This window comes from Schistocerca gregaria, chromosome 2, assembly GCF_023897955.1.
Source record: "Schistocerca gregaria isolate iqSchGreg1 chromosome 2, iqSchGreg1.2, whole genome shotgun sequence".
Taxonomy (NCBI): domain Eukaryota; kingdom Metazoa; phylum Arthropoda; class Insecta; order Orthoptera; family Acrididae; genus Schistocerca; species Schistocerca gregaria.
This window is the reverse complement of record NC_064921.1, coordinates 434542216-434563508: the sequence shown is the minus strand read 5'-3', so window position 1 is coordinate 434563508 and position 21293 is coordinate 434542216. Positions and strand designations below refer to the sequence as shown.

Here is a 21293-nt window from a genome sequence, read left to right as displayed (position 1 = left end):
CTTGCAACGTGGATAAAGAAAGCGCAAGCAATTTTACTCGTTTTTACGCTGCGGAACTACTACATGCCCTAAAGCAGTGGTTTACAGTCGTTCTGAAACCATTACCCCCGAGTGTGATCAGTAATTAGCCAGTACCCACTTATTCTCGCCCCGCCCCACTCCCCTCGGCGCCCACCACATCAACATCACCCCCAAGTAAATTTTATAATGAGAAAGAATTTTCTTTAAACATATTTATTTTTTAAACCGCGAAACATAAATGATACTTTGTTTTTGTGGATGTTTTGTTAAACCATGAACTAATGAGTCTGTGAGACATATGGTACTGCTTGTTTCTAACAAACTTTTTTATAGCATGATGATTAATTTCTTAGTGCATCACGAGTGCTACCTGCAACTCCTTTAAGAAATGAAAGCTGACTACCCACACTAGGGAAGACACTTGTTGCAAAACGTGCTTCCTCCGCAAAATTCCTCTCCCTAGAGACACTTGCTTCGGCCACACACTGTACTCATTTAAAATTAACCAAGTTAAATTGTGTGCACTATACTTAACTGTTTGTAAATCACTTGACTGCTGGACTCCTTACTTCTGATCTGGCAGAAATTGTAAGACAGCCTGCCAGTGGTTTTTTTTCAGGCCATTGCTGCTGCAACACCACCACCACCACCACCACCACCACCACCACCACCACCACTACTACTACTACTAATAATAATAACAATAACAATAATAATAATAATAATAACAGCAGTTTAGTAGCCATTACATAGTTACTGTTGTGCTGCGCTGTCAATTAGTAAGTTTATGTGTTGCGATGTGAATAATAAAGCATTGTAGGAACTACCTACGACTCGGAAAATTCATTTTCATGACATATTTAAGCATATGCGTTAGACGTGTGTCTCACCTTTACTTTTATGGAGGCACTGTAAAAAGTGCAAAGTGTCTGCATAGTGGGTGGATGTGTGAAGATGAGGATCATTCATTCCTTTCACAAGCTGAAACCTCCACCACCCACTCAAGCTGGAGAGGGTTCTTGATTCACTTTATAGGAAGTACCAGAAAGTAGTTATATGTGGTGACTTCAGTATTAATTTTGTGTATGCTGGTGCAAGAAAAAGGATGTTGGTAGATTTAGATTCATATGATCTGAGGCTGACTGCGTTTTCTCCAACTAGGTTGCAGGGGAACAGTAGCACAGCCATTCAAAATGTTTTTATTCATTCTTAATTACTAGATGGGCATATGATCTGATGCTGACTGCGTCTTCTCCAACTAGGTTGCGGGGGAACAGTAGCACAGCCATACAAAATGTTTTTAATCATTCTTAATTACTAGATGGGCATTCTGTTAGTACAAGGGTGGATGGCCTTTCAGACCATAATGCACAAATTTTAACACTAAAAGGCTCTTGTACTCAAATGTCACATATAAGTACAAACTATGTAGGAAAGTTAATCCAACAGCAACAGAGTGTTTTTTAAACCTCATCAAGGAACAAGAGTGGCAGAATGTTTATGGTGCCTATAACATAGATGACGAATATAATGCTTTCCTTAACACACTTCTCATGCTCTTTGAGAGTTGCTTTCCATTAGAACGTTCTGAATGGGGTACTAGCAGTAATAGCCAGCCTGGGTGGATGACTAGTGGGATAAAGATATCTTGTAGAACAAAACTGGAATTATATCAAAATTTTTGAAGTAGTCACAATCAAGCTGCAGTAGCCCATTACAAACAGTAGTATAAGGTGCTTGAGAGTGTTATTAGGAAGGTAAAGAGGATGTGGTACACAAATAGGATAGCTACTTCACAGGATAAAAATAAAACCATATGGTCAGTTGTGAAGGAAGTGTCTGCTCAGCACTACAATATCGACGATATAAAGTCAGTTCGTAGTAAAAATATTTCTGTTACTCATAAATCAGATATATTTCCAGTATTTAACAATCATTTTCTGAGCATTGATGGTGAATTAAATAAAAATTTAGTTTCTACAGGGAATCATATAACTCTCTTGGATTAGATTAGATTAGATTAATACTTGTTCCATAGATCATGAATACGACACTTCGTAATGATGTGGAACGTGTCAGGTTAATAAAAGATGTCTGTACAAGAAATTACATTACACAAAATATTGCATGACACTAACGATTAAGTTTTTTTTTATATACTTAGTTTATATCTAAAAATTCAGCCAATGATTAGAAGGAGTTGTCATCTAGAAATTCTTTTAATTTATTTTTAAATGTTAGTTGGCTATCTGTCAGGCTTTTGAAGCTGTTTGGTAGGTGCCCAAAGACTTTTGTGGCAGCATAATTTACCCCTTTCTGTGCCAAAGTCAGATTTAACCCTGCATAGTGAAGATCATCCTTTCTCCTGGTGTTATAGGTATGTACACTGCTATTACTTTTGAATTGGGTTGGATTATTATCAACAAATTTCATAAGGGAATATATATACTGTGAGGTTACTGTGAGGATCCCTAGATCCTTAAATAGATGTCTGCAGGATGACCGTGGGTGGGCTCCAGCAATTATTCTGATTACACGTTTTTGTGCAATGAATACTTTTCTACTCAACGATGAATTACCCCAGAATATGATGCCATACGAAAGCAGTGAATGAAAGTAGGCATAGTAAGCTAATTTACTGAGATTCTTATCACCAAAATTTGCAATAACCCTAATAGCATACGTAGCTGAACTCAGACGTTTCAGCAGACCATCAATGTGTTGCTTCCAGTTTAACCTCTCATCAATGGACACACCTAAAAATTTTGAAAATTCTACCTTAGCTACAGACTTCTGTTCAAATTCTATATTTATTACTGGAGTTGTGCCATTTACTGTACGGAACTGTATATACTGTGTTTTATCAAAATTTAAAGAGAGTCCGTTTGCTGAGAACCACTTAATAATTTTGTGAAAAACATCATTTACCATTACATCACTTAGTTCTTGGTTTTTGGATGTTATTACTATACTTGTATCATCAGCAAAAAGAACTAACTTTGCATCTTCATCAATGTGGAATTGCAAGTCATTAATGTATATCAAGAACAGTAAAGGACCTAAGACCGAACCCTCTGGGACCCCGTGCTTGATAGCACCCCAGTTTGAGGAATCAGCTGTTGTTTTAACATTACACGAACCACTTATTTCAACTTTCTGCATTCTTCCAGTTAAGTAGGAATTAAACCATTTGTGCACTGCCCCACTCAAACCATAATGATTTAGCTTATCTAAAAGAATTCCATGATTTACACAATCAAAGGCCTTTGAGAGATCACAAAAAATACCAATGGGTGATGTCCGGTTATTCAGAGCATTTAATATTTGATCAGTGAAAGCATATATAGCATTTTCTGTTGAAAAGCCTTTCTGAAAACCAAACTGACATTTTGTTAGTACTTTATTTTTACAAATATGGGAGGCTACTCTTGAATACATTACTTTCTCAAAAACTTTTGATAGAGCTGTCAGAAGAGAGATTGGGCGGTAGTTGTTGACATCCGACGTATCCCCCTTTTTATGCAATGGTTTTACAATGGCATATTTCAGTCTATCAGGGAAAACACCCTGCTATAAAGAGCTATTATGGCAAATGCATTTCCGAGATTGATGTCAGAAATATTCTTCTGTGACACAGACAAGAGGGAAATTTAGTCAATAATTAAATCACTGCAGACTAAGGACTCTAATGGATACGATGAAGTGCCTAGCAGAATATTAAAGTACTGTGCTGCACTTGTCAGCCCTGTATTTAGCCATATTTTTAAGTTTTCCTTTAGGAATGGTCAGTTTCCTGAACGATTAAAGTACTCAATAGTAAAACCGCTTTATAAAAAGGAAGAAAGGGATAATGTAGACCTATTTCTGTGACATCAGTGTTTGCTAAAGTTATTGAAAAGGCTGTGTGTGTGTAAGGATAATTGATCATTTTATATCACACGATTTGCTATCAAATGAACAGTTCGGCTTTAGGAATCGTTTAACAACTGAAAATGCTTTATTCTCTTTTCTCTGTGAGATACTGGATGGGTTAAACAAAAAGTTTCAAACACTAGGCATATTTTTTTTTATTTAACTAAGGCGTTTGATTGTGTTGATCCCAAAATATTGCTCCAGTAGTTGGACCATTACAGTATACAGGGAATAGCTCACAATTGGTTCACCTCTTACTTTAGCAACAGACAACAAGAGGTTATTATTCACAGTGTTGAGTATGGCTGTGATGTGGGGTCTGAGTGGAGTACGGTCAAGTGGGGGGAGGGGAGGGGGGGTACGCCAGGGATCAGTGTTGGGGTCACTTCTGTTATCATGTATATAAATGATATGCCCTCTAGTATTATGGGTAACTAAAATATTTCTGTTTGCTGATGACACTAGCTTGATAGTAAAGGATTTTGTGTGCAACATTGGCTCGCTTTCAAATAGTGCAGTTCATGACCTAAGTTCATGGCTTCTAAAAAAATGAACTAACGCTAAACCACAGTAAGACTCAGTTTTTACAGTTTCTAATACACAATTCAACAAAAACTGACGTTTTAATTTCACTGAATGGGTATATGGTTAATGAAACTGCACAGTTCAGATTTCTGGGGGGTCAAATAGTATAGTAAACAGTAGTGGAAAGCCCACGTTCAGGATCTTGTTCAAAGATTTAATGCTACCATTTTTACGATTCGAACGGTATCTAAAGTTAGTGTTCATTCGACACGAAAATTAGCCTACTTTGCTTAATTTAATTCGCTTATTTCGTATGGTATTATATTTTGGGGTAACTCTTTTTGGCTCAGAAACGGGCTGTTCGGGCAATAAGTGGTGTAAGTTCACGAACCTCTTATTCCTTACTGTGATTTCTTGTTAACAATATTAGTTTATTCCCAAGAATCAGCAGCTTTCACTCAGTTAATAATCGGCAGAAATAAAATCTGCATTTGGATCGGAATTCCTGAACACTTGTGCAAAAAGGTGTGCAGTACATTGCTGCATCCATTTTCAGTAAGTTACCACTAGAACTCAAAAATCTTAGCAGTAGTTCAAGCGCTTTCAAATCGAAAATGAAAAGTTCCCTAATGGATCACTCCTTATATTCTGTTGAGGAGTTCTTTGAAAAAGAAAGCTGATCCTTGTTGTATTGTTGACTGCGTGTACTTAATCTTATGGCCTCACTATTTTCGGGTTCATAAACATTTCTGTTATTACTTTTATGTTTTAATATCATGTACTGACATGTTCCATGACCTTATAGATTTGCTCCTCAATTTGGTCCTAAGGAACTTAAGGTGTAAATAAATAAATAAATAAATATATTTATTCTCTGCCAAGAATAAAGCACGCACTTGACAGTAGGCTGAGAGTTTAAGCCTGGAATGTCAATAAGATCACAATGTCATTTTGGTGGAATATGTGAGATGGAAAAAAATTGAACTAGGTGTCGCAGAAGGAAGCGTCTGAAGATTTCTAGAGGTCTCATTAATGCCCGCAAAAAATTGAATCGCTCAATGTTTACAATTATTGGTACAGTATCACCTTAGTACAAATACATTTCTTGGCCCAATCGTGAAAATAGATTTCACCATTTCGAATCAGAAACAAGAAGGCAGTCTGTGGAGTATAGATGCAGCTGTTTTCAGTCGGAGGCATGATTTGATGCAGCTCTCCAAGCTACTTTATCCTGTACAAGCCTCTTCATCTCTGAATAACTACTGCAGCCTACATTCTTCTGAATCTGCTTACTGTATTCATCTCTTGGTCTCCCTCCACTATTTTTAACCCTCACATTTCCCTTAATACTAAATTGGTGATCCCTTGATGCCTCAGAATATGTCCTACCAATCGATCCCTTCTTCTAGTCAAGTTGTGCCACAAATTTCTCTTCTCCCCGATTCTATTCAGTACCTCCTAATTAATTACATAATCTACCCATCCAATCTCGATCATTATTCTCTAGCACCACATTTCAAGACCTTCTATTCTCTTCTTGTCTGAACTGTTCATCGCCTATGTTTCACTTCCATACATGGCTACACTCCAGGCAAATACCTTCAGAAATGGCTTCCTAACACGTAAGTCTATATTCCATGTTAACAAATTTCTCTTCTCAGAAATGCTTTTCTTGCCATTGCCTCTCTACATTTTATATCCTCTCTAATTCGACCATCATCAGTTATTTGGCTACCCAATCAGCAAAGCAAATCTACTACTTTGTCTCGTGTCCTCATCTAATTCCCTCAGTATCATGTGACTCAATTCGACTTCATTCCAGTATCTTTGTTTTGCTTTTGTTAGTGTTCATCTAATATCTTCCTTTTAAGACGTTGTCCATTCCATTCAACTGGTCTTATAAGTCCTTTGCTGTCCCTGACGGAATTACAATGTCATCGGCAAACCTCAAAGTTTTAATTTTTTCTCCCTTATATTTAACTCCCATACCAAATTTTCGTTGGTTCCCTTTCCTGCTTGTTCAGTGTGCTGATTGAATAACATCGGGGTACGCTATAACCATGCCTCACTCCCTACTCAACCATTGCTTGCCTTTCATGCCCATTGACTCTTACCACTGCCATCAAGTTTCTATACAAGTTGTACATGGTCTCTCGCTCTCTGTATTTTACACCTGGTAGCCTCAGAATTTCACAAAGATTATTCCAGTCAACTTTGTCAAAAGCTTTCTGTAAGTCTACAAATGCTGGTTTACCTTTAATTAGCCTATCTTCTAAGGTAAGTCGTAGTGTCAGTATTGCCTCACGTGTTGCTACAGTTCTTCGAAACCAATACTGACTTCCTCGAGGTTGGCTTCTACCTGATTTCCACTCTTCTTTAAAAAAATAGTCAGTTTTATTATTTTGCAACCATAACTCATTAAACCAACAATTCGGTAACAACTATACCTGTCAGCACTTGCTTTCTTAGAAATTGTAATTTTTATATTCTTCTTGAAGTCTTAAGGTTTTTCGCCTAGCTCATATATCGTGCACACCAGATGAAATAATTTTGTTGTGGCTGGTTGTCCCAAGACTATCAGTAGTTCTGAGGGAATGTCGTCTACTCCAGATGTCTTGTTTCCAGTTAGGTCTTTCAGTGCTCTACCAAATCTTTCTCAGAGTATCTTATCTCCCACCTCATCTTCATCGACGTGCTCTACTCATACTATTACACTGCCTTCAAATTCATTTCCGTTGCATAGACACTCAACATACTCCTTCCACCTTTGTTTTCCCTTCTTTACTTAGAACTGGTTTTACAGCTGAGCTCTTGATATTCATACATGTGGTTCTCTTTTCTCCAAAGGTCTCTAATTTTCCTGTAGTCGACCTCTATCTTTCCCCTAGTGATATATATTTCTACATCCTTACATTTGTCCTTTTACTCTTCCTGTTTAGCCATTTTGCACTTCCTATCGATCTCATTTTTGAGACGTTTGTATTCCCTTTCGCCTGCTTCATTTACTGCATTTTTGTATTTTCTCCTTTTATTAATTACATTCTATATCTTCTGAAATATCCAACTATTTCTACTATCCAAGGATTTCTTTGCGTATTTGATGCTCTTCTGCTTTCACTATTTAATCTCTTAAACCTACCCATTCGTCTTCTGTTATATTCCTTTCCCGCGTCCTAACCAGTTGTTGCTAAGGCTCCCTCTGAAACTCTCATTAATTTCCTGTTCTTTCAACTAATTCTGGTCCCATATCCTTACTTTCCTAGCTTTCTGCAATTTCGTCAGTTATAATCCACAGTTCACAACCAATAAATTGTGATCAGAGTCCACAACCGACATTGGACATGTCTTACGAACTATAATCTGATTCCGAAAGCTCTGTCTTATCATTATGTAATCAATCTCGAACTTAACACTGTATCCAGGTCTTTTTCAAGTATACAACCGCCTTTCCTGATCCTTAAACCAAGAGTTACTGATTATTCAATTATGCTCTGTGCAAAATTCTAACAGGACGGTTCCTCTTCCATTCCTTTACGAGTCTATAATCATTTAGTATTTTTTCTTCTCTTCGTTTCAGTATCATCGAATTCCAGTCCCACACCACAATTAAATTTTTGTCTGTCTTAAGTATACGAATAATTTATGTTAACTTATCGCACATTTCCTCGATCTCTTCTTCATTTGCGGAGTTAGTTGGCATATAAAATTGTATTATTGTAGCGGTTGTGGGCTTAGTATCTATTTTTGGCTACGATATTGCGTTCACTACGCTGTTCATAATAGCTTACCCGCATTCCTATTTTCTTATTGAGTATTAAAGGTGCGTCTGATTTTGTATTTATAATCTAGTATTTAACTGACCAGCAGTCCTGTTCCTCCTGTTGCCGAACTAATTACTACAGTATCCAACTTCAACCTTTCCATTTATCTTTTTAAATTTTCTAATCTATCTGTCCTTTTAAGGTATATAACACTCCACGCTCCGACCTGGGCAACGCCAGTTTTGTTCATCATCATCATGACACCCTCCTCACTAGTCTCTGCCCAGAGATCCGAATCGGCGACTATGTTACCTCGGGAATACTATTTTACCCATGATGATGCCACCTCGGAAACAGTAATAAATACACTGTCGAAAAAAAAAAATGTACACCTCGAAAGACGACGTGGATTTCGTTCCGATGACGGCGTATGCCACAAGGGGGATAGCAGTTGTACCATTATCAAATGGAACGTCTGCCAAGAGAGAGCAGCGTAGTGGCATAGCTACCAGAGCGCCATCTGTGTCTGCATAATAGGGAATGCTCATAGCCAGAAGGCTCGGTGTGGTGCAAACATACAAAACAAGCAGGTAACCATGCCACTGAGATGCACTCGTACTTTCTACAACGGAATGGGCGAGTTTGAATGGGGTCAAATCATGGCCTTCAGACTGGCGGAATTGCCCTTTCGGAGAACTGCCACACAAGTTGGACGCGCTGCGTTAGTCGTGCAACGATGCTGATATCAGTGGTCACGGGAGTATTCTCACACCCGAAGACGAAGTTCTAGACGTCCATGCAGCAAGGACGCCCTGCAGGATCGTCGTATAGTGAGGGCACCAATGGTAGGTGGTTCACCTACCGCAGTACAGAGCCCACACGATGAACTTTTGCGAATCGGTTATCAGGAGTGGGATATGGGCATGCACATCGCTGGCCTCTCTTCCACTCACGCCCCAGCACAGACGTGCACGGTTCGAGTGGTAGTTGCTACCTTAACACTGAGAAATTTATGCACTGGCACAGCTTTTCCGTTCACGTAGTCTGGCGGGGCAATCAAACTTATTCCAAAAATCCTTGACGCATGGAAAAAAGTGATTAAATCGCAGCAATGCATCGTCAACAAAATATTCAGCGAAGCGGAGTTCAACCAATTGATCACGCTACACAGAGACTGACAGTTTTCCCAGTTGCAATATTTATTGCATCCCGAGCGTTCTACAAAAGCGTAGACTGTCATACAGTCTGGTTGAATATATTAGTAAATATCGCAATATTAAGGCACAATATAAACGAAATGATTTAAAATAAATGGAATTGCTTTTCAGTGTGGTGTAATTGACGCAGAATCATTCCCCGTTTATCCGCCATCAAAAATACAGGTGTTTCTCTGGGTTGTATTCGTAACGTGTATGTATGTATATATGTACTGCTTTCTTTATACAGGATGGTCCATTGATAGTGACAGGGCCAAATATCTCACGAAATAAGCATCAAACGAAAAAAAACTACAAAGAACGAAGGGGGAAACCAGATCGCGCTATGGTTGGCCCGCTAGATGGAACTGCCATAGGTCAAACGGATATCAACTGCGTTTTTTTAAAAATAGGAATCCCCATTTTTTTTATTACATATTCGTGTAGTACGTAAAGAAATATGAATCTTTTAGTTACACCACTTTTTTCGCTTTGTGATAGACGGCGCTGTAATAGAAACAAACGTAGAAGTACGTGGTATCACTGCGGAAAAGGTCGATATCGTGTTGATGTATAACTATTGTGATCAAAGTGCCCAATGGGTGTGTGCTATGTATGCTGCTCGGTATCCTGGACGACATCATCGAAGTGTGCGGACCGTTCGCCGGATAGATACGTTATTTAAGGAAACAGGAAGTGTTCAGCGATATGTGAAACGTCAACCACGACCTGCAACAAATCATGATGCCCAAGTAGGTGTTTTAGCTGCTGTCGCGGCTAATCCGCACATCAGTAGCAGACAAATTGCGCGAGAATCGGGACTCTCAAAAACATCGGTGTTGAGAATTCTACATCAACATCGACTGCACCCGTACCAAATTTCTATGCACCAGGAACCGCATGGCGACGACTTCGAACGTCTCGTACAGTTCTGCCACTGGGCAGAAGAGAAATTACGGGACGATGACAGATTTTTTACACCCGTTCTATTTAGCGACGAAGCGTCATTCACCAACAGCGATAAACGTAAACCGGCACAATATGCACTACTGGGCAACGGAAAATCCACGATGGCTGCGACAAGTGGAACATTAGCGACCTTGGCGGGTTAATGTATGGTGCGGCATTATGGGGGGGGGGGGAAGGGTAATTGACCCCCATTTTATCGATGGCAATCTAAATGGTGCAATGTATGCTGATTTCCTGCATAATGTTCTACCGATGTTACTACAAGATGTTTCACTGCATGACAGAATGGCGATGTACTTCCAACAAGATGGATGTCCGGCACACAGCTCGCGTGCGGTTGAAGCGGTATTGAATAGCATATTTCATGACAGGTGGATTGGTCGTCGAAGCACGTTCACCGGATCTGACGTCCCCGCATTTCTTTCTGTGGGGAAATTTGAAGGATATTTACCATCGTGATCCACCGACAACGCCTGACAACATGTGTCAGCGCATTGTCAATGCATGTACGATAATTATCGAAGGCGAAATACTCGCTGTTGAGAGATATGTCGTTACACGTATTGCCAAATGCATTGAGGTTGACGGGCATCATTTTGAGCATTTATTGCATTAATGTGGTATTCACAGGTAATCACGCTGTAACAGCATGCGTTCTCAGAAATGATAAGTTCACAAAGGTACATGTATGACATTGGTACAACCGAAAAAAAAACGTTCAAACGTACCTACGTTCTGTATTTTAATTTAAAAAACCTACCTGTTATCAACTGTTCGTGTAAAATTGTGAGCCATATGTTGGTGACCATTACAGCGCCATCTATCACAAAGCGAAAAAAGTGGTCCAACAAAAACATTCGTATTTCTTTACGTTCTACACGAATATGTAATAAAAATGGGTGTTCCTGTTTAAAAAAAAACCACATTTAATATCCGTTTGACCTATGGCAGCGCCATCTGGTTTCCCCCTTCAAGCTAGACGAGTTTCGTTCTTTGTAATTTTTTCGTTTGATGCTTATTTCGTGAGATATTTGGCCCGGTCACGATCAATGGACCGGCCTGTATAATCATCAGCACGTCGGTTGCGAAACTTTTAGCTGTGTTCCAGCATTCCAATACCGTCTACAAAGACTGGTGTCTGTGTGTTGAGCCATACCACGACCGTATTTCGTTGTCTCATTTGAGATAAAAGCCAAAGTGAGAAGTGGGCCGTAGATGTTCAATTCTACTGTATTTATTTATGGTACGGTTTTTAAATAGAACATTAAATACAATAGAAACAATAATACATGTAATTTACAAACAGACCTCTAAATTTTTAATACAATCAGCTGCGTTATTCGTTTCCATCAGGAAATCATCGAAAGCACCACGATATGCCCTTTTGGGATATTCTGTAACTATGTGACGAATTGTTTGCGTGGCTGCGCCACAATCGCAATTTGGAGTTGGAGCCTTGCCCCAGCTATGAGAAGAGTCATGCTTCAGCCATGATTGGTGCGTATTCTGTTAGCCCTGTAACACCAAAGTAAATTTCTAGATGAAGGGCAAAAATTAAAATCGTGACGTTTTAAAGGAACCCGAAACACTGAGGAGAATGCAGCACACGTCAGAAGCGTTGGTAGCTTCGTGTAGAGACAGCATCTACCAGCACTGGCACTGAAAACCAGGTAATCTTCCATTTATTACCACAGCATTGGTATGAAGCGAATTCGCGACATTCGGCATTGTGCGCGTTTGGTCAAAAGCAGCAGGTGGTTTCTTTCTTAAGCAACACAAGTACTGCCAATTCTACTGAAATTAAATTCGTACTCTTATCCACTTTTCTTTTATTCTCTAACCGTATAGTTAGTTCTTCATAAAATTACCCTTTCATAACAGGGACGTAATGTTGTATAGCATGTTAGTTAATTTGCAAGCGGCGACACAGAACGGCAAGATTACAGATCATTAAAAAAAAAAAAAAAATGACTGATCGAGGGTCTGGAAGGTATATCAGACATTTTATCGAGAAAATCGACGTTCCTGTAACTTCTTACACTTATGATGTCATGGACATGATCCGGAGAGCGAGCCTGTGAACATGTGCAGCGTTAATGAGCGCTCCTGCTCCTTCTAGAGTGACAGCTGACGGCCAATGACTGTTCCAGGTTTTCGGCATCGTTCTGCTCTGCATGGAGGCGGGCTTCCAACGCAAGTACCAGTACTTCGGCGTCACAGAGGTCGTCACGTACGGCAGCTTCACTATCATCCAGGCCGCCAGGCTCATCTGCGCTTTCTTCCTAGAATTTGTGCCAGATGACATCGTAAGTGCCAACTCACACTGTGACAACCGTGATAGCTTTAACACTCGTATGATAATCTTCCTTTTTCTCATTTTTTTATTTTGTGGCGATCCAACTCGATGTCCTTAGACCCGACTATATAACATTCCGTATAACTAACAGAACATGAGAATAACGGGACAAAACATTTTCCAGGCAGGCAATAAAAACCTCGCAACATGACAAGAAACAAATGAGTATATAACATCTGTTCAAGTTGTGTGTTACAAAGAGTAGGTCACTAGTAAGGTATAATTAATGGTAATTTGCGAATAGCCTTACAGATAAGTATTGGACAACATACGTTATGAAACAAAAAGAGCAAAACATTATTTACAACATACAGTCCTCCTTGTTCGTATCAATCGTTTGTTCTCATTACCGACATCCATGTTACGAACGTGTAGGAAAGATGTAAAAAGAACCAGCGAATACACATAGCGGAAAATTTGAACTACAGTTGTGACGTTTATTCTAGATCCTTTATTGAAAAGTTCATTCTTGTTAACACCACGAGATGTATGTCGGTTGTGTTATGCTAAATCAATCAATTAACTTAAATTATACTTTTATTAAAAATAAATAGACTTAACTGATAAGTTCAATATTTTACAAGATAGTGCACTTTCTAAATGGTTCAAATGGCTCTGAGCACTATGCGACTTAACTTCTGAGGTCATCAGTCGCCTAGAACTTAGAACTAATTAAACCTAACTAACCTAAGGACTACACACACATCCATGCCCGAGGCAGGATTCGAACCTGCGACCGTAGCAGTCGCGCGGTTCCAGACTGAGCGCCTAGAACCACTAGACCACCGCGGCCGGCTGTGCACTTTCTCATTTGTTTGTTCGGACAAACCAAATAATAAATGCGTAGACTATTATTACTGCTTTAAGCACAGAGAAAAAAACATTCCGAGCAATGTTGTAACTGCAGTAGTCAGCAACACACAGTTGCTGTTGTTTACGTGAGACTGACTTAAGGCGAGCTGAGTTGAGCCGGAAGACAGTATTGAAAACAACGTCTTCTGTATCGAAAGTTTCTGACTGGTCATCGCGCGAGAGGACTAGGAGTATAAAGTTCCATGATGGAGGTTATATTTACGCACAAATAGCAAAAACGTTGGTTGCAGAAGCTACAGATTTGCGTGTTAGGAAAGTCTGCCTGCAGGCGGTCTGAAGAAACTGGGTCAACCACAACTTCCAAGGAGTGACAGAAAACAAATACTGACTGATCAAGACTGTCACAGAATCTCCCGTCTACCTCTGCAAGAATGTCGGCGTATGTAAATGTCATCTTGGAAATTTCTGCATTTGAAGTTTCTTACCGAATGGCCAGACAAGAACTTTGTGAAAGTGTTTTGCGAGAAAGGACTCCAAGAGAGAACCCTTATGTGAACAAAATGCGGAGCAAGAAACGTACACAATGGGCTGTAGCACACAGGGAGTGGACGCAAGACTGGGCTAGTCATTTCAAGTGACGATACTAAGAGTAGCACCTTTGGAAGCGATGGAATTAACCCTTCACTACAGACTGGAGTCAAGTTGACACCACACCACACTAATAATGCTCAGCGATTTCACACTGTCGCTGAGGTTAAGTTAACCTTCAAAAATTTTGCTATGCTTTTTATTATCTGTGGTAGTTTCTTTTTTTACCAGATGATCAACGTCTTTTGAATATTCATTCATATTTGCGTATTTCAGGCTTAATTTATGAATTATTGTCAATAAAAACTCGAGAGAGAGAGAAATGGCTCTGGGCACTATGGGACTTAACTTCAGAGGTCATCAGTCCCCTAGACTTAGAACTACTTAAACCTAACTAACCTAAGGACATCTCACACATCCATGACCGAGGCAGGATTCGAATTTGCGACCGTAGTAGTCGCGCGGTTCCGGACTGCGCGCCTGGAACCGCTAGACCATCCGCCCCCCCCCCCCCCCCCCATTTGACCTCGTTGCGATGATGACAGACGACGCGTCACCCAACGAGTTAAGTGCTTTTGTTTACAGCCAGGTCTACGTCCACATTCTGCAAGCGCCTATGAATGCAATGCTCTGGTTTTCCGCGAAAAGAAACTCAATGACAGCAGTCTGATCGGAACGCAGCTCCATTACAGACGCCATTTTGACTGCTACATCTACATTTAAGTGATTACTCTGCTATTCACACAATAAAGTGCCTCGCAGAGGGTTCAATGAACCACCTTCAAGCTGTCTCTCTACCGTTCCACTCTCGAACGGCACGCGGGAAAAATGAGCACATAAATTTTTCTGTGCGAGCCCTGATTTCTCTTATTTTATCGTGATTATCATTTCTCCCTATGTAGTTGGGTGCCAACAGAATGTTTTCGCAAATCGGAGGAGAAAACTGGTGATTGAAATGTCATGAGAAGATCCTCTCGCAACGAAAAACGCCTTCGTTTTAATGATTGCCACTACAATTCACGTATCATGTCTGTGGCACTATCTCCCCTATTTCAAGACAATATAAAACGAGCCGCCCTTCTTTGTTTCGATGTCATCCATCAGTCCTACCTGATGCGGATCCCACACCGAACAACAATATTCCAAAATAGGGCGGACAAGAGTGGTGTAAGCAGTATCTTTAGTAGACATGTTGCACTTCTAAGTGTTCTGCCAATGAATCGTAGTCTCTGGTTGTCTCTACCCACAACATTATCTACGTGACAGGGTAGTTGTAACTGTAATCACTAAGTATTTAGTTGAATTTACAGCCTTCAGATTTGTGTGACTTATCGCGTAACCGAAATTTAGCGGATTTATTTTAGTACTCATGTGAGTAACTTCATCGTTTCAGTCATCTGATGACTTTACAAGACGGTAAATGACAGCATCATCTGCAAACAATCTAAGACGGCTACTGATTTTGTCTCCTATGTCATTAATATAGATCAGAACGGTTCCTCAAAGGATATAACATGCTATCAGATGTACAAAAGAGGGGCAGAGCTCTACAACTTATATAATCTATACATGCTTCTCAAGGTCAAGATAAAGAAGTGAAAACTCCAGAAATTGTTAGTTTCTACAAGCGTACAAAATCTGGAGCTGACGTTGGCGGTGAAAAATGTGTGATACACAGTACTAGTCGTAGGACAAGAAGATGGCCCATGGCATCATATTTCGCATTCTGGACATCAGTGCAGTCAATGCATTTATTCTTCTCAGGCTGCACCTGAAAAATCTCAAGAAGCTAGGCCTCAGTTAACGAAAAAGCTTGCGAAACAACTAGTTACTGATGAGATAGAGAGGAGATTACATAATATTCATATTCGCCAGAAAATGAGATCATCAATCAGGAAGATTCTTCATAAAAAAAAGAGGAACAAACAGTATCGGGTAGAAATACGCTGGAAACTAGAAAATGTTGCTCTATATCTCCCAAAAACTTAAAAGTATGCACGTGCTGTAATCGTCCAGATTGTGGACAGTGCTCATCATTTTCGTGTCACAGTTGTGTATAACATTTCTTTTCCAGAAGTGAACACCATTTTACATTATTTGTATCTGACCCTCCCCCATGTACGAATAATTAAGAACGTGCGTAGTAGCAGTTGGAAGGAGCAGTGTACCCCGTGACGCTCCAGCCAATGCCGTCTTTCCGCCGTGATTGACTGCAGCGTGTGGTAACCTATAGTTCACAAGACTTTGTGCAAACGTTGACGTCATTTTGACGTCACACGCTGTATTGAAGACGAAAAAGAGCTATCTATCGACTTTCATGATCGTTCGTTCACAACACGTGGGGCGAACATGACTTTCGAAACAACAACATTCACTTCAAATACAGAGAACCGGCGGTTATGCTTTTTCTTTACTGCAGGGTACGTTAGTTTCGAAGTTACGTTGTTTATAAAATCTGTAAAGTTTTGCAATCATATGGACTGGCAGCAGATAAGGGAGGGATAAAAGTGTCTGCAAGAACTAAGTCCGATACTTGCTGAAAACATTGAACTAACTATTTTTCCACCCCCAAAAGTGGGACACCTTGCTAGTTTACTGACAAACAATAATCTGAAGCCAGCCAGTAATAATGTATACTTTGAACAGTGTTCATTAAGGTGTATGAATAACGTTAAGTCTGAAACCTAGTTTCAGGAGTTAATCTTTAATTTGAAAGGTTGGGCTGCTTCAATTGGACCAGACGAATTGAAGCAGCAGTTAATTTATCTAATGTCCTATGAGTAAATACCTGTCTCTCGAAAACGCGTCGGTATCGTATAATTTGTTGTAATTAAATGACAAAAAACGTAATACTCGTGATAAAACATGTGCTGTAATTGAAGATCTTTCTTTGGAAAAAAAGTTTCCTGAAAGAACTAGCTCGTAAATTTTCCTTTATACTCGTGCTTGTAGATGGCTGAGGTTAAGTTAACTTTCAAAACTTTTGCTATGCTTTTTATTATGTGTGGTAGTTTTTCTTTACCAGATGATCAACGTCTTTTGAATATTCATTCATATTTGCGATTTCATGCTTAATTTATAAACTATTGACAATAGCACTCATTTGTAAGTAACGTCGAAATTTACAGAACGTGCTTACACTGATCAGCCAGAACATCATGACCACCTACCTAATAGCCGGTATGTCCACCTTTGGCACGGATAACACGGCGACACTTCGTGGCATGGAAGCAATGAGACCTTGGTAAATCACTGGAGGGAGCAGGCACCACATCTGCACACACACAAGTCACCTAACTCCCGTAAAGTCGGGGACGAGGGGCGATGAGATCTGACGCCATGTTCGATCACATTCCAGATATGTTCTATAGGATGCAGATCCCCCCCCCCCCCCCCTAATCAAACCCCTGGCCTTGTGACATGACGCATCATCTTGTTGAAAAATGCCTCTGCCGTCGGGAAACTTGACCGTAATGAAAGAGTGTATGCAGTCTACCACCAATGTACGGTAAGCCTTGGCCGTCATGGTGGTTTACGTTTTAGAAACGCGAAGACAATAACAATAATACTAATATTTACCCATGGCAAGATGCGAACCTGTCAGTTCGCTACTTTATAACTCCATGCTTATTACCACTACACCACGCAGCATTTTCGAAGGCCGACTTATGTAATGTAAATTAATCTCATGTAAGTTTTAACCGCCGGTATGTCATTATGTGACGTTTAATTATAACAAATCGCACCAAAAACGACGTGTTTTTATAAATCTCCAACGTGCCGTTGTCTTGAAACGGCATACTCTCATGATGCGCAAGGTACGATACGAAAACCAACTTCGGAATCCAATATGGTATCTCCTAAGCATCAAGTATCGAACACTAACGAATGTCGATAGCAGTTACTGCGATCTCCGTACCGTAACGTCAAAATGACGTCACGTTAGCACGGAGTCTTGTGAACCGTAGGTTACCCTCTAGCGCGAGCTTCGAGGTGCGCGTACAACATTTAGTGTTGATTTTCACGTTAGTTTAGGTTTGGCGAAGGTACTCAGTCACTGTAGTGCTGATTATAGGTAGCATACGGCGAACACGGCCAGTATTACATTAAGAAGCGACGAAGCAACCTTCCATTTATCTGGAAAGGTTAATCGCTACAATGTGATAGTGTGAATCACTGAACATCCTCATGAATTCTTGGCGGATGAAGGAGATTTGCCGAAAGTTAATGTTCCATGTGCATCGTGAAAGAAGGAGCTGTATGGGTCGTTTTTCTTCTGTGAGAAGACTGGGAGAGCATCTGTTAACTTGATATGTTGTAGTTGCCTGAGTGACCGTGCGGTTCTGGGCGCTACAGTCTAGAACCGAACGACCGCTACGGACGCAGGTTCGAATCCTGCCTCGGGCATGGATGTGTGTGATGTCCTTAGGTTAGTTAGGTTTAAGTAGTTCTAAGTTCTAGGCGACTGATGACCTCAGAAGTCAAGTCGCATAGTGCTCAGAGCCATTTGAACCATTTGTTGTAGTTGCTGTTGTTTCCACAACTGACAGCTTATCCCGAGGATTTTATCTCCAAACAAGTGGGGGCAACCCCTCATTGGAGCATTGATGTTCGTCGCTATCTAAACGACGAACTTCCGCATCACTGGATTGGGCACAGTGGTGAAGATGAAATGTCTCCACTGGCCACCTGACCTAACGCTTTGTGGCTAGGGATGGCGGTTATTTACATTTTTTTCACATCAGTTCAACCGGTGTGTTAAAACCGCTCAAGGTAATCGGTTTCAGAAATAACTGATTTTCCGTTTTTATTACCATTATTTGTTGTAATAAACTTAGAAATCGTACAATGATCAAAAATTTTGGCTTTCTCATTTTCAAAATACATATAATTACAACATTACATGTTGTTGTTGTTGTCTTCAGTCCTGAGACTGGTTTGATGCAGCTCTCCATGCTACTCTATCCTGTGCAAGCTTCTTCATCTCCCAGTACCTACTGCAACCTACATCCTTCTGAATCTGCTTAGTGTATTCATCTCTTGGTCTCCCTCTACGATTTTTACCTTCCACGCTGCCCTCCAATGCCAAATTTGTGATTCCTTGATGCCTCAAAACTTGTCCTACCAACTGATCCCTTCTTCTAGTCAAGTTGTGCCACAAACTTCTCTTCTCCCGAATCCTATTCAATACCTCCTCATTAGTTACGTGATCTATCCACCTTATCTTCAGCATTCTTCTGTAGCACCACATTTCGAAAGCTTCTATTCTCTTCTTGTCTAAAGTATTTATTGTCCATGTTTCACTTCCATACATGGCTACACTCCAAACAAATACTATCAGAAACGACTTCCTGATACATAAATCTATATTCAATGTTAACAACTCTCTCTTCTTCAGAAACGCTTTCCTTATAGGCAAATAAGAGAAAACTAAGTTCGTCCGCCGTTCGCTGCTTTTCTCGAAAAGTGGTAAACGCTTGACTACTACAAAAAAATCACCAGTATTCTCCTATTTATCCGAACTATTTGAAACTCTGCTAAAGATCATATCACTGTTTGCACATTACAAATAACTAAAAACTGAAGTTGAAGAATCCCATTTTTTCGTGTTAATTTGTCCATTTTCCAGGCGACAAGCAGATAAAATGATTCAAATGGCTCTGAGCACTATGGGACTTAACTGCTCAGGTCATCAGTCCCCTATAACTTAGAACTACTTAAACCTAACTAACCTAAGGACATCACACACATCCATGACCGAGGCAGGATTCGAACCTGCGACCGTAGCAGTCACGCGATTCCGGACTGAAGTGCCTAGAACCGCACGGCTGACAAGCAGATACAGACATTATGTAGACACAGGCAGCAGATGAGCTACTTTGTACTTTTATTGTCAATTATGAATTATTTTTTAAGTTTTAAATGATGTCGCAAATTTATTGTGCCTTTTCTAGTTTTTAACCATTTATTGCAAATGGAGCATTACACTTCATTGATACCACGTTTCGTAAAATACTTCCAGACTACGGGCGGCGTCATTCTGTAATACAACTGATGTCCAACGACGAGAGCGTGAAACTATCATATAAAGGATTATTCTAAGTGATGGACCCGTTTTCAAAACCTCGTCTTTATTAAAGTACAAATCCAAAGTGAACAAACTTTATACCAATAAAAAGAGGAAGTTTCAAAGTTTTTTCATAATGTTTGGTATCAATTTGAATCCGTAGGACATCATTCTCTGACACACACGGTTGGCCTGTTTGCTTGCTTTGCACGCATTCCCAGTCTGTTTAGATAGCTTAAACCAACTGCTAATGCTTTGGCGAGTTTGTGGTTGAATACCGAATTTGGTACGAAATGTTCGCTGCACTGCAATTTGCGACTCACTTTTCGCGAGCTCAATAACGCAGAGAGCCTTGTGTTCCACAGTCGCCATCTCTCTCACTCAACCCACAGTGATACGGAATGACGGCCCTATTGCCGCGTGAACTCTGCCAGCCGCTTCTGAAACCATCACCGCCCGCCCGCCAAAAACTTTGAATCTTCCTCTTTTCATTGGTATAAAGCTTGTACATCAATACATACGAACTTTTGAAAATGGGTCCATCACTTAGAATAACGCTGTATTATAGACCAGATGGGGCAAGTCTCGCACACGTGCCGTCTCACGACACACCGTATGACAGTAGGTACATTACTGTATCAGCAATGCTGTACCAATCTTTATGCACTGTGCTTCTTGCTCGTTTCTGTCGACATTTTTATTAAAACAGTACTGATCGCTTCAGCCACTTTCATTAGTAACGAAAAATTACAAAACAATGGAAATTTTAAGAACAAAAATTACTCGTTTTTCAAAAGGTTTACATAATGTTTAGCACTGTTGCTATGACTAAAAGCTATTTCGGTTTTTTAACCGGTTATTAATAAAAATAAAAAAACTCATGTTAAAAACCTAGACCAAACAATACCGGTCATTGAGAACGAAAATACCGATATCGGTTTTAATCGGTCAGTTTCTTCCGTTCCAATTTGTGACTTTCTCCAGTGGGGATACATTAAGGACCGTCTTTATGTACCCCCACTGCCAAGAATACTGGAACAGCTCAGAGACCGCATCAGCGTTGCTGTGATGACTAATGACAAGAC

General features: G+C 40.1%; 2 protein-coding genes across 3 annotated transcripts in view; one reads left to right on the top strand and one right to left on the bottom strand.

The window, feature by feature from the left end:
• Positions 1–21293, bottom strand: part of LOC126324953 (adenylosuccinate lyase) — a 722118-nt gene that overhangs the window by 644866 nt on the left and 55959 nt on the right. The gene's annotated exons all lie outside the window — the stretch shown is intronic.
• LOC126324985 (uncharacterized) overlaps positions 1–21293 on the top strand; it is a 55489-nt gene that overhangs the window by 798 nt on the left and 33398 nt on the right. For both annotated transcript variants that reach the window (XM_049995134.1, XM_049995135.1), the window contains exon 2: positions 12535–12690. In XM_049995134.1, the coding sequence (XP_049851091.1) occupies positions 12535–12690 (156 nt within the window). The remainder of the gene's footprint in view (positions 1–12534; positions 12691–21293) is intronic.